The sequence below is a fragment of the Diplotaxodon limnothrissa genome, linkage group LG9, assembly GCF_057381915.1.
Source record: "Diplotaxodon limnothrissa isolate DT_005_m linkage group LG9, D_limnothrissa_male_GT1.1, whole genome shotgun sequence".
NCBI lineage: Eukaryota > Metazoa > Chordata > Actinopteri > Cichliformes > Cichlidae > Diplotaxodon > Diplotaxodon limnothrissa.
In genome coordinates this window covers 4,219,527-4,236,315 of record NC_140604.1, presented here as the reverse complement: position 1 = coordinate 4,236,315, position 16,789 = coordinate 4,219,527, and the positions used below count along the sequence as shown (strand labels likewise).

At 42.0% G+C, this 16,789-nt stretch overlaps 1 protein-coding gene across 1 annotated transcript in view; it reads right to left on the bottom strand.

Annotated features, from left to right (window-relative positions):
- Positions 1-1,969: 1,969 nt before the first annotated feature.
- The window catches only part of LOC146625006 (uncharacterized), a 71,956-nt gene continuing 57,136 nt past the window's right edge, over positions 1,970-16,789 (bottom strand). Inside the window, exons 25-31 of the mRNA XM_085363241.1 lie at positions 13,971-14,015; positions 9,625-9,657; positions 8,085-8,240; positions 7,757-7,811; positions 6,384-6,578; positions 2,649-2,726; positions 1,970-2,157 (exon numbers count right to left, since the gene is read on the bottom strand). Coding sequence (XP_085219367.1) covers positions 1,970-2,157; positions 2,649-2,726; positions 6,384-6,578; positions 7,757-7,811; positions 8,085-8,240; positions 9,625-9,657; positions 13,971-14,015 — 750 coding nt within the window. The remainder of the gene's footprint in view (positions 2,158-2,648; positions 2,727-6,383; positions 6,579-7,756; positions 7,812-8,084; positions 8,241-9,624; positions 9,658-13,970; positions 14,016-16,789) is intronic.

Sequence of the window (16,789 nt, the reverse complement as noted above, 5' to 3'; positions counted from 1 at the left end):
GCTGAGCCTGGGACCAAAGGTTGGTCAGTTCACATATTTATAGATAGTCTGCATAATGAGGGTAAGAAGTTTTGCTTCATGAGGTCACAGAGACATTTCCTCTTAATGCAGTATTCTGATTGTCTACAGTAAATGTGAGCGTTTTCTCCAAATATGAATAAATTTAAAAAAGGACATTGTATGCATTGACAAAGTAAAACCTATTTAAAAATAACATTTATACTGTTTTGATGTTTGTAAATTGCATCCGTATCATAACTTTCTGTTCCAACGCTGTTATAGGCGTTTCATTTTTGTAAAAAAAATTCTAAATAGCAACATGTTGCCAAATATATTCACTGCTGCAATAATATATCTTTGAAAACCACGATATAGATAGTACCCTGTTTTTATCAGTACATTGACCTGTGCTAAATTTTCTTATTCTTAGCTTTATCATTAGGAATAGTTTGTTTTTAATTCTCAACTATAAGGGTGTGTTTGAATAATAATATTACTACAGTACTCACTAGTCAGACTCCCGTGAGTCTGAATCATATATCTTTTTTTAGTTTTTGTTTTTTCAGGTTGAAATTAATAAAACTCCACACTTCCTCCAGTAATTTCAAATTAAAAGGGGGTCTAGGATGTGATGGATTGTGCCCTGTGAGGTGTTTGGAGACTGTTAAGATAAAAAAAAAAAGCTGTATAATTTATAAGGCAGAATAAATGATTGAAAAAGGAAAGTGACTAGAAATAATTAATGATTTTAACGGTATTAAAAATAGAGAAAAGAAATCCAAAGCAGAAACACGATGGATAATGTTGAAGACATGGATGACCTTTTCACTTGCAAGTGGCTTAAGCAGCAATATTACAATTAGAGTTTGTTTTTAAAATAAAATACACACCTGAAAGAAGAAGAAAGAACTTAATCTAAGCTTCAAATATAAAGGACTTGTTCATTCTGCAGATGAGGTGAATTAAGGCCACTGACAGAGGTTTTACAGTAATCCACATGAACACAAAAGGAATGCAAAGTGAATACATAATACTGGCAAACAAGAAAACAAATATGACAGATTAAAAGCAGTAACAGGTTTCATGAAAACAAAAACAACCCATCTGTCACAGCTTTGGATTTGAACAAATTGTGATGCTCTGTGCACAAAACATGACATAAATATGTTTTTCCACCTTTAGTGATTACATGTACTGTGCACCTGAAGGAGGTCAAGATCTTTATCAGTTATGAACCTTTGAACTTTGTTTAAATTCATATGTTTGACCAAAGCGTTTAGCGAACCACAACATAATCATGTGAAAATGTGTTCCATACAACAGATCCTGATTCATCATCGCGGCAGGTGCTGCACTTTTTACCATTTGCAGATGGCATCATTTCTCAGAGGCAGAGCTGCACAGACGACAGAAATAACCTCACTGGCTGATCCTCAGTAGAAAAGCAGAGGTTCCAAGCACAGCATAAGAACTGATCCTTTTCTATTTCTTTAATATTTTAATATGCAGTTTATAGTAATTGTGCTTTTCTCACATTAGCCCACGATTTAATTAATAGAGGTTATACATATTTATTGAGGGTATTAATCATATTTGCCTTCTGTATCATTAACTTAAACAGTAATTCAGGTAAACAAGGAGGTAGACATATTTATTATTATTCAGATTCCTGGCCTTCTTGCCTCTTACACTGACAAAAACAATGCGACTCAGTTACAGCTCTTGGTGTTCGTCTGACTCAATCAGGATTTAGAATTCACTATTTAAACTTTAGAAGTTTAAAATATCTAGGACGCTAGCCAGCTTGACCCTCTTTGATCATGAATTCAGTGATCATGAATCAATGCCCTCCCTATTTCTGTTCATACCAGCTCATGAGGTTACAACTGCCTTGGCTGCAGATATCTCTGTCTTAAAGGTGTCAGCAGTGTGTGCCAAGTCAAACGCAACCTCTCTCACTCCCATGTCATCAGATGTGTGGTCCTTTGCTGTAGTGTTCCCTGAGATTGTAGGTCTGATAGCACATAGAGATGTCACAAACCCCTGGAAGTCCTGGGCTACCCCTTTTGCCAGGATCTCCCGGGGGGCCCGGTTTGCCTGGGATTCCCTGGTTGCCCGGCTGGCCAATCCCATCAAAGCCACGGGGACCCTGAATCCCTGGAGGGAAAAGAAAAGATTGAAATAAGAACCACCTCTGTACTTAGCCTAATTTAGGTCAGTGATAATTGAATTAGGAAGTTCAAGTCAGTTAGATCATAGGTTTACAAAATAATGCAACAACTCCAAAGTGGTATTATGACACAGTGGGTGGGAACAACAAAAACTCAGCCACAAAGTGGTCAACCACATAAAATGACAGAGTGGGGTCAGCAGATAGAAGAGCCTTATAAACGTACTTAAATGTACATTTATAAGTGTACATAAATGTGCACTATATTAAAATTAAGAATGGGATATCATTCAAGTTCATTTTCGTGGTATATTTGTGGCATTTATTAAACATCCACACTACTAAGAGCTTTCACACATTTTCCAGAACTCTCAGGTAAAGTTCCTGGCATAGGTGAATAATAGAGGGTAGTACCAGTGTGGAGGTTATGGGATTGTAAAAGCAGTTAATAGGTTAATATGTGCACAATGAAACATACCTTGGTGTCCAGGTGGTCCTGGTGGTCCCTGGTCTCCATCTCCTTTTCTGCCTTTCAACCCTCTGGGTCCCATGTCACCTGGGGATATGATAGGTCTGTGTTTAAAAACTAACATTAGATTCAGACTGAGAGCTTCGGGAACAAAAATGCCATGTTTTCTGTAAATTTGAGTTTTGGGGACATTTTACGTCTGTTTTCCATGCAAACAATAACTTCCCATGCTGAAAAAGGAAACGATACCAAAAGGTTCAGTTTCCATCATATTTTGTCTGACATAAAACTAACACAACATATCAGAAAAACAGCATATGAGTCGAGTCCAATATGGTGGCAGGAGTTTAATGGTCGGGTCGGCTGAATGACTGTGACATGTTGAACCCACAGGTACTGCAGCCAGTTAAGGCACTGGCTCAGATGGTGGTGATGGTCGCAAATGAGCGGCAGCTGGACACCCAGGCTAAGTGACAGACATGGGTGCTGGAGAACCTGGTTGCTCAGTCTGGGGCTACTTCATCGCCTCCTGCTCTGGTGGTGGTGCTACACCAAACAGGAAGGCAGATGACCCCCAGTCCTTCCTGGAGGTGTTTCAGGCTATGGCGGTGGGCTGCCTGCCATCTCACACAGGCCCAGAGAGCCTTGGCGTGACAGTATGTTTAAGGCCCTATTGGTTACCTGAGCACAAAAGACAAATTACTCATAGGGCTGAAAGAGTCACACAGTGCACGGTCCATAGTTCCTGTGGTAGAAAAAAAAGAGTCTATAGGATTCTGTATTGACTATCGCAAGGTGAACGAGGTGTCACAGTTTGATCTTTATCCCGAGGTGGTTCTCACTCCCGACGTGTAACATACCGACAACTTGTCACATCCCGAGGCGTCCCATGGGAACGCGAAAGGTGGCCGTTCCCATGATACACGGCGGATTGTGAATGACATCGAATACAATGACACTCCCGCAGTAATACACGCTCCAGCCATGTATTCCAGCCCTAACCCTAACCTTATCCCTAATCTTAACCACCACCTTAATCGTGTTAGATGGTGTTTTCCAAAGCGATTTAAGTAAAATAAACCTACATGTGTAGATTCATTCCAAACAGTTCTCATGTTTCCTCGTTTTTCCAAACTCGTAATATAGGAAATGGACTGATTCTTATTATTTTCTACTCTCCCGGAGTCGTCAAAGTGCTCTATAAAAAAGCCATGATCACCCAATCACACTTTCTCTGAACTTACTGCTTTTTCTAACTGCACTCACACTCCAATGGATGCATCGGAGAACTGGGGCTTAGTATCTTGCACAAGGATACTTGACATGCAGATTGGAGGAGCCAGGGATTGAACCACCAACCTTCCGACGCTTTGGGAGTGAGAACGTTTTGTTATCCCATATCCCGGGTCAAGGAGTTCCTGGATTGGTTAGGCATAGCTCGCTTTTTTAATCACACTGCATTTAACAAAGGGCTACTGGCAGATTCAGATGTGTGCAGAGTTCAGACGAAAAATGCCTTCTCCACTCAGTATGGTTTGTGATACATAAATAAACTTAAAATGAATTAAACTATTACTGACAGTTGTACAATTACAGTGGGGCAAAAAAGTATTTAGTCAGCCACCGATTGTGCAAGTTCCCCCACCTAAAATGATGACAGAGGTCAGTAATTTGCACCAGAGGTACACTTCAACTGTGAGAGACAGAATGTGGAAAAAAAATCCATGAATCCACATGGTAGGATTTGTAAAGAATTTATTCGTAAATCAGGGTGGAAAATAAGTATTTGGTCAATAACAAAAATACAACTCAATACTTTGTAACATAACCTTTGTTGGCAATAACAGAGGTCAAACGTTTACTATAGGTCTTTACCAGGTTTGCACACACAGTAGCTGGTATTTTGGCCCATTCCTCCATGCAGATCTTCTCGAGAGCAGTGATGTTTGGGGCTGTCGCCGAGCAACACGGACTTTCAACTCCCGCCACAGATTTTCTATGGGGTTGAGGTCTGGAGACTGGCTAGGCCACTCCAGGACTTTCAAATGCTTCTTACTCCTTTGTTGCCCGGGCGGTGTGTTTTGGATCATTGTTATGTTGGAAGACCCAGCCTCGTTTCATCTTCAAAGTTCTCACTGATGGAAGGAGGTTTTGGCTCAAAATCTCATGATACATGGCCCCATTCATTCTGTCCTTAACACGGATCAGTCGTCCTGTCCCCTTGGCAGAAAAACAGCCCCATAGCATGATGTTTCCACCCCCATGCTTCACAGTAGGTATGGTGTTCTTGGGATGCAACTCAGTATTCTTCTTCCTCCAAACACGACGAGTTGAGTTTATACCAAAAAGTTCTAGTTTGGTTTCATCTGACCACATGACATTCTCCCAATCCTCTGCTGTATCATCCATGTGCTCTCTGGCAAACTTCAGACGGGCCTGGACATGCACTGGCTTCAGCAGCGGAACACGTCTGGCACTGCGGGATTTGATTCCCTGCCGTTGTAGTGTGTTACTGATGGTGACCTTTGTTACTTTGGTCCCAGCTCTCTGCAGGTCATTCACCAGGTCCCCCCGTGTGGTTCTGGGATCTTTGCTCACCGTTCTCATGATCATTTTGACCCCACGGGATGAGATCTTGCGTGGAGCCCCAGATCGAGGGAGATTATCAGTGGTCTTGTATGTCTTCCATTTTCTGATGATTGCTCCCACAGTTGATTTTTTTACACCAAGCTGCTTGCCTATTGTAGATTCACTCTTCCCAGTCTGGTGCAGGTCTACAATACTTTTCCTGGTGTCCTTCGAAAGCTCTTTGGTCTTGGCCATGGCGGAGTTTGGAGTCTGACTGTTTGAGGCTGTGGACAGGTGTCTTTTATACAGATGATGAGTTCAAACAGGTGTCATTCATACAGGTAACGAGTGGGGGACAGAAAAGCTTCTTACAGAAGACGTTACAGGTCTGTGAGAGCCAGAGATTTTCCTTGTTTGAGGTGACCAAATACTTATTTTCCACCCTGATTTACGAATAAATTCTTTACAAATCCTACCATGTGGATTCATGGATTTTTTTTTCACATTCTGTCTCTCACAGTTGAAGTGTACCTCTGGTACAAATTACTGACCTCTGTCATCATTTTAGGTGGGGGAACTTGCACAATTGGTGGCTGACTAAATACTTTTTTGCCCCACTGTACCTGTACACTGGATATGTGCACATCCAGGGCACAGAATTATTCAGTGTCTTCCCTTAATGTTCTCAACCAGCTCCTCCAAAGTCGCTGCATGGCTGGCCTAACAAGTTAAAATGCTACACAGCAGTGGAGTGGTATCTTCCACAGCTGATTAGCCACTCTCTGTGTTGAAGTGGTGATAAATCACAGACAGCTCGCTGAGATGGGTGTGGAGCATTTGTTGTCTTTTGCTCTGCTGACTTTCACTGATGTTCGCTTGTTTAATGATCTTGTTTTATGGGGTACAGTGAACATCAACACATCCAATTTGTTCATCATTGACACTGTTTTGATTTTAACTGTTGATGAAAGCGGTCGTAAATTTTGTCCCATCGCTTCTTTGTGATGCTGTGTTGTTACTTATTGCCTTGTTTTCATCAGAGTGAGGAGCCAGAATGGAGCTTTTTGTCACAGTGGAGCAGATATAACACTGGTGAGAGGAAGCTTTGTGTACAGACAACATAAACCTGTCTGAAGGTACTGGTTCATAACTTTAAGAAACTGTGTCATATCAAACCTTTGAGGCCTGCGGGGCCCTGTATTCCAGGAGGTCCTGGGTAACCAGGAGCGCCATTTCTGCCAGGGTAGCCTGGAGTTCCCATGGAGCCTTTGGGTCCCGGTGCTCCTGGCTCACCTGGAGGACCCTTCACACCCTGGCAGGGTTCACACCTAGAGTGAGGAGTCAGGCTCTGTAGCAATGCTGGCAGCTGGTCTGTAGGGCACAGCCACAACATGAGAAGAATCTGCTTTTGTTACACACTTTAACAATACACTGTATTTTGCGCACTATAAGGCGCACTTAAAATCCTTTAATTTTCTCAAAAATTGACCGTCCGCCTTATGTATGAATTCTGGTTGTGCCATGCTGTAAAATGGCACCTGTTAAGAGACATGCTTACGAAGCGGATTTCAAACTCAAGGCTGTCAGTCGCGCAGTAGAACACGGGAATAGAGCAGCTGCAGAGAATTCAACATTAATGAATCTATGGTACAGAAGTGGAGCAAGCACGAAGAATGAGCTGAGTCAAGTTTGACTTATCTGACTGTTTTGTTTTGCTTAATGCGTCTTATAATCTACAGCATGTAATTGCCAGCTTTAGACTCGTAGTTGCAGTTATTCAGTCTTATAATATGAATCTATAGGCAGTCTCTGTATCTTTTAGGTTTGTACTAAAAGCTTAGCCCAAAACAGCAGACAGACAGGACTGTGAGCAGCAGTTAAAAAGCCTGATAGTACAGACAACATAAGACTTTATTCAGACAACATGCTGAATTGTCTTAATTTTGCATTTTTGAAATGGCCACTAAGAGACAAAAAGCCTTTTGACCCTACAGAAGTCAGCAAAATACTGAAATACTCATTTCGTTACACTGAATCCAACATTAAACCAGTTCTGAAACCTTTGGTCGTTGTAAGAGGCAGAAAAGAACATTATTCAGCTCGTGTCCATGAGTGTATGCTTTCACAGCCACATCCACGCCTCATTTGTCACATCCAGTTTCAAAACACTGAGATGGCAACATTGGAAATGTCATCTCAAGGCTTCAGAACAGGACTTTACAAACCAGCAGGTGACAGTACAGTATCCATCTTTTATTTTATCTATGGGTGGGAAAAAAGGAGCTGTGAGAAAAAAACATTCACTGGATTCTTCTTTACGTCAAAGGCTAAAAACAGGAAGGAGGTGATTTATCACGACTAACACGTTCATTCTGAGTTTAAGACTGTCTTTTACAAAACAACTGCACTTAAACTAGACTAAGCCCATTCGCCAATTTACTGCAACAAGTGGATATGGATGAAAAGCTATTGTGTGAAATGCATGTTTGAGACAACTGCGGCTTTGGTTTTTGCACCGCAGAGTGATGTGAACACAAACAAATACTTACTACGCAGAACATCAGTGCAGAGCTTTACGAGATGTTCGTCTGAGGGAGGCTTACCCTGGAACACACAATTACACTTTGATTCAGCTGAAGCCACTCTGGGACTTGGAAAACATGCTCTGGCTCGTGCCTGCAGATTTAGAGGATCTTCTCAATGCTCAGTTCTCCATCTTCATGTAGCTCACACACACTGACAGCAGTGTCACAGTAACTCCCAACCCTGACCTCTCCAGGTGTGGCAGGAAAGTGTCCTTTCTCCAACATTTTTCAGTCCTTTTTTATTCTCACTGCTATGGTTGTTAACATCAGATAAGAAAGGAGGCACACTTACAGGTTTGCCAGGATATCCCGGTTGGCCTGGTTGGCCCGGTTGGCCTGGCGACCCATCCTGTCCGGGAAATCCCCTGGGACCAATGACACCCATGTGGCCCATGTCACCCTTCTTTCCATCGGGTCCTCTGGGGCCCGTATCACCTGTCACTCCTTTCTGAAGCAGCAACAAAAGAGCACAAAAAAGTCACACTCTAAAGAGAGAAACAGTAAAACTGATCTGCAATTACTGACTGCTAAACACTTTTTCTTAACACTCCTAACAACTGCATAAGCAGATAAATAATACGAAGGCTTGTTGGAAGGTTGTGTAATAGGTAATAACAGTGAACTACCTGGGATACTGTTACCTGTGTCAAACACAGGTTTGTCCTCATTCAAAAGCCTTTCTCTTGTAATGTAAGAATTTAAAACATCGTAGCATATCAACATTGGTGTTAGCTCGGCAGTCAGACACTGCAAACTCATCCTCAATCTCAAATCATTTTTGGGGCGTCCATGAGTGACACGCAAGGTCTCTTTTGAGCTGTTCCAGCAATAGTGAGGTGGGTATCCCAACTTGCCACATGTACACATAGAATGAGATTTTTTGATTTTTTAACATTCACGGTGCTGTGAGAAGACATTTGAACCAAAACCACAATAGTTCAATAGCACTGGTGCTCTGTCATCCTTCATTCCTCTCTGCCTTGCTCCATTCAGTCCAATATTGCAGCAGCCGGTCTACGAAATCTTTGATACACCAGTGGCTCTGACAAAAACAGCAGCATTTGACACCCTGGGTGTGAAAACATGTTAATACAGCAACTTTCATCCACATGGCTCGGACATACAGCTTTTACCTCAGTCTTCTGCCATCTGCTATACCAGGGTGTAATAAAACCTTTACAGCTTTCTTAGTTTAGATCAAGTCAGTTGGAAACAATAAAAGTTTCCAACGCTAGCTAGCTGAACAGCTAGCTAGCTGAACAGCTAGCTAGCTGAAACTGATCGAATCTGGTATTTCAACTGACAGAATTTGTGACAAATACAAATGCTTTGTCAGTCAAGAGAAACTAGTTTCTGTAAACCTGCCTAAGAACAAGTACAATGACTTTATAGGCTGCTGTTGTTGTCAACCTGTAGGTGTGCCACGCACGGGCGAAAGGTTTGGCAGATATAGGTGTAGGGCAATGACAGTCTTAAAGGAGCTTTAGTAAACAGTGAATAACAGTGAAGCTTTGCATATCTGCTTTTCTAATGATCAAAAAGCAGATATGTTTTGATGTCCTACAAATGGCAGCGACTGAGGGAAGTTGTATCTCCTTAAATTGTGATTCTGCAGACAGTAGAGTAAGTGTTTGATTTGCAGATGTGTGCATCTTAGGGAAAGAGTGCTTTTGTGATGTATATTTCTGCCCGGGGGCCCAGATTTCCACAGGCCTGAAGGTACTGGCTCTGTAAGTCTTTTATAGCAGCCATGCAGGCTTGACAGGCCTTCTCACTGTGGTGCAGAATAAGACAGAATGGATTATATCTAATACCGCAAAGTCTCGACAAACCTCTCCTTTCCATCCCCTGGGTCCCACTTCGCCCTGACGGAAGAAGAAAAGAGAGTGGGGAGGGAGGGGAGGACGAGAGGAGGGGAAAATAGAGAAAGACAGTTAGAAACTTCTGCTTACATCAAAGACAGTATGTCAGAGAAACTACATGAGCTGCTCTGCATTGCTGATGCAGAACTGCTCTTTTCTGTCAAACCGATGACTTAGATTGGTTATTGTAATGCATTTTATAAAGATTTTTCCCCACCTCTTTCTCTTTGTTGTAATGTGATGAAAATGTGGATTTCTTAGCCCCTAAAAACACGATCCAGTGGTAACCACAGTTCTATAAAGCTTCTACACTGCTGAATTACAGATAGGTTGGTATGTTCCATTTTCCATGAAATGCTTCCCTTTTTGCTCCAGACTTCCTCTTTCTTTCATGACCAGGTAATTGATTTCAATCATTTTAGGAAAGAAACTCTAAGAAACCTTACTAAAGCCATAATGCCAGGGGCTTACAGCACAATCTGCCAAAGGAACTTTCTCAATCACCCGCACTGCTGATGTAACAGGAAGAAAATCAATGTGAAATTAAGGTCAAAAACCCTACAGACATCCACTCAAAGACTCGAGAATGCATCCAGCAGTGCGACACTGTTGGTGTTGGGAAATGTTCATGCATGTTCAGTAGCCGTTTCTGTTTCTGCTCAAACTGCAGCTCTTTGTTGCTTTCTATTCAAGTCACTGTGTGGATGCACTTCACACAAAAACTGAGCTTTCCAGTCAAAGGACTCACAGCTTTTGTGGTTTCAGTTTTACAGAATTCAAGAGTTTCAGTTACCCTTCTTTGTCATTGGTCATCAATTAGTGTCCACAAGTGTTTCATCATTTTTTAGGTTAATAATATAGACCAAACACACAAATCCATAAAGCTAATATGAACAGCCTTGCAAGACCTTGCAGCTTACACTTCGTAGAATAATTAAAGAGCCTTCAATTGAATTATTCAATGAATTAATGAACAAAACAGCCCATGTCTTGTGTTGTTAAAATTTAGTCTAGACGGAAGGTCTTGTTTTACGTAGGGAATGTTTATTGTAGCATGGATAGAAGTTTAGAAAGACAGGATTGAAAACTGCAAAAAAATAACCCCTAACCCAACATCTTTAATTACCCTACATGTTGAGCAATGTAAAATGTTCAGCTCGGGAGACTCAACGTCCACTACAGCAGTTACTCAACTCAGCAAACTAAGGTTAATGTGTTCAGGTTCCAGAAATTCTCAGCAGAATTAACCCCGTGGCTATCACAAAAACCACATACAAATGTACACACATAAATATTGTGTAATTCTGTGTAATTATGGTTGCAAAAACCACCTCTGTGCATTTGTATTTTGACTTGAATCAATGCTCCAAACAAAGCTATTGAGAAATCTGACAGATAGCATTATTACTATTGTTTATTTTCTGTTGCAGTAACATCATGTGTGTGTGTGTGTGTGTGTGTGTGTGTGTGTGTGTGTGTGTGTGTGTGTGTGTGTGTGTGTAGGGTCTTACTAAAGAATTATAATTATGGATTTAGAGTCATTCCAAGTAAAGAGCCAGTGCTGTCAAGAGGGATAAAGGTTTTTAAGTTTGCTGCTTTGTTACTTTACCTCATTGGTCTCTAAAAGCTTCCTCATAAATGCTAGCACTGAATGTACGCAGTAAACTCCACAGACTGTGTGTGAAAGGTATTGTAGCCACCATGATGCCACCTGTTGGAGCATCAGTGATGGATTTTTGGACGTCACCAGCTAACACTAGCAAGCTAATTTAGCAAGCTGTAGCCATAAAGTGCATGGGTGCAATACAGACATAATAAGGGTCAGTAACAGACTAATCAATGACATAGTATGTTGCACAAGAAACATCCCTTAGGTACCAAAGTGACAGCTTCATCACTTCCTCTTGGGAAACAGGGGCACACCCGCCCTTGTTCCCTCGAACTACAATCATATTCATTTTAGCCAGCAGGAATTAGGAAGTGTGTCTGAAGACAAAAATATCAAATTCATTTCAGAGGTGACACGCTTGTGATTCACCGCTGATGCATTTAGCCTAGAGTGCACATCACATGGAGGCTGGGCTATTCTCGACACTAAGGAATTACAGAGTGTGAACATTAAGCTGCATGCTGAGACATTCATGTGTCTCCAGTGTCGCACGCATAACCACACAGCCGTGGCTCAGTGTGATGCAACATGGCTGCTGCAGTGCACACACCTCCAAGTTTACTGTCAAATCCTTATCTTGGAACGTGAGGGGCAATGCCTCAGGGATCAATACCTACTGATAAACACTTCAATTACATAGATTAGGTGGAAACATTCTGATTTTTATGTTTTCTTATTGTGTTTATTGACATTCATTAAAGATGATAATTGCAATGTGGAAAACATGCTAGTTCTATTATACTGCCCTGCTTCTCTAATCTCATTTCACCTTGTTGCCAGGAACAATCATCTGCCAACAGCTTGAAAATACTCCCCAACTACAACAATTCCATCTATTCAGCATTAGCAGTTGTTCTGTCTCTGCAGCTGTTTCTTGCCTCTCTCTGATGGATAACGGAGTGTTTCACAATTACATCTAATAGATTTCTTCTTATAGTAAATATCATGTAGAGCTCCTATTGTTTGTTTATTACAAACAATACTTTACATGGCTCACAGTCAGTTCTGCGTTCCACCCAGGAGTGGTTCTTCAGCTCCTGTATCTAGCGAGCTTATCACTAGCAGGCCTTCCTCCATGTCACGATAAGAACAACAAAGTAGCTAAATTATATTTATCTGCTTCAGGTTCCACATGCTGATATTACTCATGTTATTAGTAATACTTCTGCTTTTTCTTCTTTGACAAGTCACAGCTGCCAAAGCAAGTATGTGAACAAGCTATCTTGGTAATTAGTGACTTGTTTACATATACGTCAATATAAATTCACACGTTATTTTTGCTTGTGTGTTTTTTAAAGATATATTTGTACATGTCGTTCTACATCTGCGGAGCATTTTACACAGAAACAAATGAACCTGAGAGAAAATAGCTGCTAACGGAGCAACGAGAGGTTTCTCCATGTATGACTGATGTTATTAGACATAGATAAAATATCATTAATTTTACCTCCCTGAGCAAATCAATCATGGTGTTGTGTGAGCTAAAGTTATTAGACTGAGCTGTAAAATGTGTCTTTTTATTGCACTTCCAGCAGTCCTAGAGCTGCTGTCTGTCTCTCTAATCATCACCTTCAGATTTGTTCGCCAGTTCACGCCATCGAAACCTGTAAACTGACCATTGATTTTCAGTTAAACGTCTGTATTTCAGCCTATTCTGACACGGTGTCTCCTCTGGGCCCTCCTCGCTGTTGCCAAGAATCTGAACTGTGGCACTGTGATCCTCAATAATGTGGATCTTAGCTTGAGCCTGAACAACGAAGCTGGCTGGGGCTTTGCCACGAGGGCCCCTGGAGTTTGTCTCCAGGGTCACTTATCAAGGCATATTAACTCAGCTTAGTCACCTCTCTCTGAGTGGCTGTTGAATATGTGCTTCCAGACTAGATTTTATGATTCTTTGTGTAAAGCACTGTTGCTGTTTTACTCCCCTCTTTTTCTTTTCGGTGTTACTGTGTTTTTAATGTACTGTTTTCTTTTAGCAGAAATCCATATAACACTGCTCTTACAGAGGCTTTTTAAGGTGCTTTATAAGATCACAATCAGGCAGTAAGTAACTCATGATGAGCATGAATGTTGTGATAATTCTCATTCTCACCCACTGTCGTGGTCTCTTAAAAAAGTATTTAGAGTTTGGTGGCTTGTTGGTGGCCAAATCAAACAATTCAAAAATCCAAAAACAATTTCAAACCTTTGCACCCAATTGTTGTTTTCAGCAGCCACTAAGCATGTATGCTGTGCAATCATTCCACCGTTTGAACAGTACAAAGAAAGCCTACAGTTACAGTCACATTCACGATGGATGTGTGCAAACGTTTGACCTGATCTGTAAGGACTGTAATGACTTTGGGAGAATTTCTCTGAGGGCTCCAGTTTATTAGCTACAGATAGCTAAAGAAAAGAAATTCTAACAAGATACTGGTTTGGTCAAATTTCATCAATTCTCTATTTTTCCCCAACCTAAACTAGTTTAAAGTAACCTCATGATGTAAGCCTAAATTAGCTCCGTGTAAGTCCCATCCCTGTGTCCTTGTGGGGACATTTGGTTCAAGTAACTGTGCACACACACACAAGAAACACACATTTTGAACACAGTGTTTGAAAACATAAGCTCCGCTGCCACCCAGTGGAAGCAGAAGGATTCTACACTCACCGACACGCCGGGACTCCCGAGATCTCCGTCTCTGCCTCGCTCCCCCTGCAAAAGAGATACCTCATCATTGACTGGAGGATTGTGTGAATTTGTTTGCATGTGTGTGGGGCTGAATGTGTGTATGCACTGGTGTGTGCCTGTCAATGTCTTCATTTTATATGTGTGTGTGTGAGAGAGGGACAGGGGGAGTGGAGAAAAGGTCATGATTACCACTAGCAGCCAATAAGGGAAAGCCAGAGTGAGAAGGGATAAGAATTGGCTGCTGGTGACCTTTAACAAACCTGACTTTTTTATCTCATTTGTGTGGTTTTCTAACCACATCCTGCAGCAGAGGAAGCACCCAGAGGAGCTTTCTCTGTTCCTCTGGGCCATCACTCTGTCTGCCATTAGTGCATGCAAAAGCAACCAGTGCAGACAACAGTGGCTGCAGCAAAGCTGAGGTTTTATATTAAAAATCAGCTTACATTAGACATCTTTGGCCTCTTACACTTGCTCTAAGAAACTGGAGCTACTTAAATATACTACATACTCACTGCAGTCCAATGCAGTCATATTAGTGAAGTAATCGCTTGAATAGTTGCTGCAAACATCTTTGTCCGCTGTGTCATCCTGTCAGAACAGGGTGTTCAAAATGTTCTTATTAAAATTAGAAGAACTGAGGAAAATCTACCAGTTAAAGCCTGTATCAGAGAACACTCAGTACTCATGCTATTTAAAAAAGTGATAATTAGTTAACAAGCAAAAGCTCTGCTGTAAAATAATGTCAAATAGATCATCTGTAACACTATATCTGATTGTCCTGCAGGTTCAAAATAAATTAAATTAGATGATGTCCACCTCTGTAAACCTCTAATGTCTACCTGTGTAAACCTCTGATGTCCACCTGTGTAAACCTCTGATGTCCACCTGTGTAAACCTCTGATGTCCACCTGTGTACCTGTGTAAACCTCTGATGTCCACCTGTGTAAACCTCTGATGTCCACCTGTGTAAACCTCTGATGTCTACCTGTGTAAACCTCTGATGTCCACCTGTGTAAACCTCTGATGTCCACCTGTGTACCTGTGTAAACCTCTGATGTCCACCTGTGTAAACCTCTGATGTCCACCTGTGTACCTGTGTAAACCTCTGATGTCTACCTGTGTAAACCTCTGATGTCCACCTGTGTAAACCTCTGATGTCCACCTGTGTACCTGTGTAAACCTCTGATGTCTACCTGTGTAAACCTCTGATGTCCACCTGTGTAAACCTCTAATGTCTACCTGTGTAAACCTCTGATGTCCACCTGTGTAAACCTCTGATGTCCACCTGTGTAAACCTCTGATGTCCACCTGTGTACCTGTGTAAACCTCTGATGTCTACCTGTGTAAACCTCTGATGTCCACCTGTGTAAACCTCTGATGTCCACCTGTGTACCTGTGTAAACCTCTGATGTCTACCTGTGTAAACCTCTGATGTCCACCTGTGTAAACCTCTGATGTCCACCTGTGTACCTGTGTAAACCTCTGATGTCCACCTGTGTAAACCTCTGATGTCTACCTCTGTAAACCTCTAATGTCTACCTGTGTAAACCTCTGATGTCTACCTGTGTAAACCTCTGATGTCCACCTGTGTAAACCTCTGATGTCTACCTGTGTAAACCTCTGATGTCCACCTGTGTACCTGTGTAAACCTCTGATGTCCACCTGTGTAAACCTCTGATGTCTACCTCTGTAAACCTCTAATGTCTACCTGTGTAAACCTCTGATGTCTACCTGTGTAAACCTCTGATGTCCACCTGTGTAAACCTCTGATGTCCACCTCTGTAAACCTCTGATGTCCACCTGTGTACCTGTGTAAACCTCTGATGTCTACCTGTGTAAACCTCTGATGTCCACCTGTGTAAACCTCTGATGTCCACCTGTGTAAACCTCTGATGTCCACCTGTGTACCTGTGTAAACCTCTGATGTCCACCTGTGTAAACCTCTGATGTCCACCTGTGTACCTGTGTAAACCTCTGATGTCTACCTGTGTAAACCTCTGATGTCCACCTGTGTAAACCTCTGATGTCCACCTGTGTACCTGTGTAAACCTCTGATGTCTACCTGTGTAAACCTCTGATGTCCACCTGTGTAAACCTCTGATGTCCACCTGTGTACCTGTGTAAACCTCTGATGTCTACCTGTGTAAACCTCTGATGTCCACCTGTGTAAACCTCTGATGTCCACCTGTGTACCTGTGTAAACCTCTGATGTCCACCTGTGTAAACCTCTGATGTCTACCTGTGTAAACCTCTGATGTCTACCTGTGTAAACCTCTGATGTCCACCTCTGTAAACCTCTAATGTCTACCTGTGTAAACCTCTGATGTCTACCTGTGTAAACCTCTGATGTCCACCTGTGTAAACCTCTGATGTCCACCTGTGTACCTGTGTAAACCTCTGATGTCTACCTGTGTAAACCTCTGATGTCCACCTGTGTAAACCTCTGATGTCCACCTGTGTAAACCTCTGATGTCCACCTGTGTACCTGTGTAAACCTCTGATGTCCACCTGTGTAAACCTCTGATGTCCACCTGTGTACCTGTGTAAACCTCTGATGTCTACCTGTGTAAACCTCTGATGTCCACCTGTGTAAACCTCTGATGTCCACCTGTGTACCTGTGTAAACCTCTGATGTCTACCTGTGTAAACCTCTGATGTCCACCTGTGTAAACCTCTGATGTCCACCTGTGTACCTGTGTAAACCTCTGATGTCCACCTGTGTAAACCTCTGATGTCTACCTCTGTAAACCTCTAATGTCTACCTGTGTAAACCTCTGATGTCTACCTGTGTAAACCTC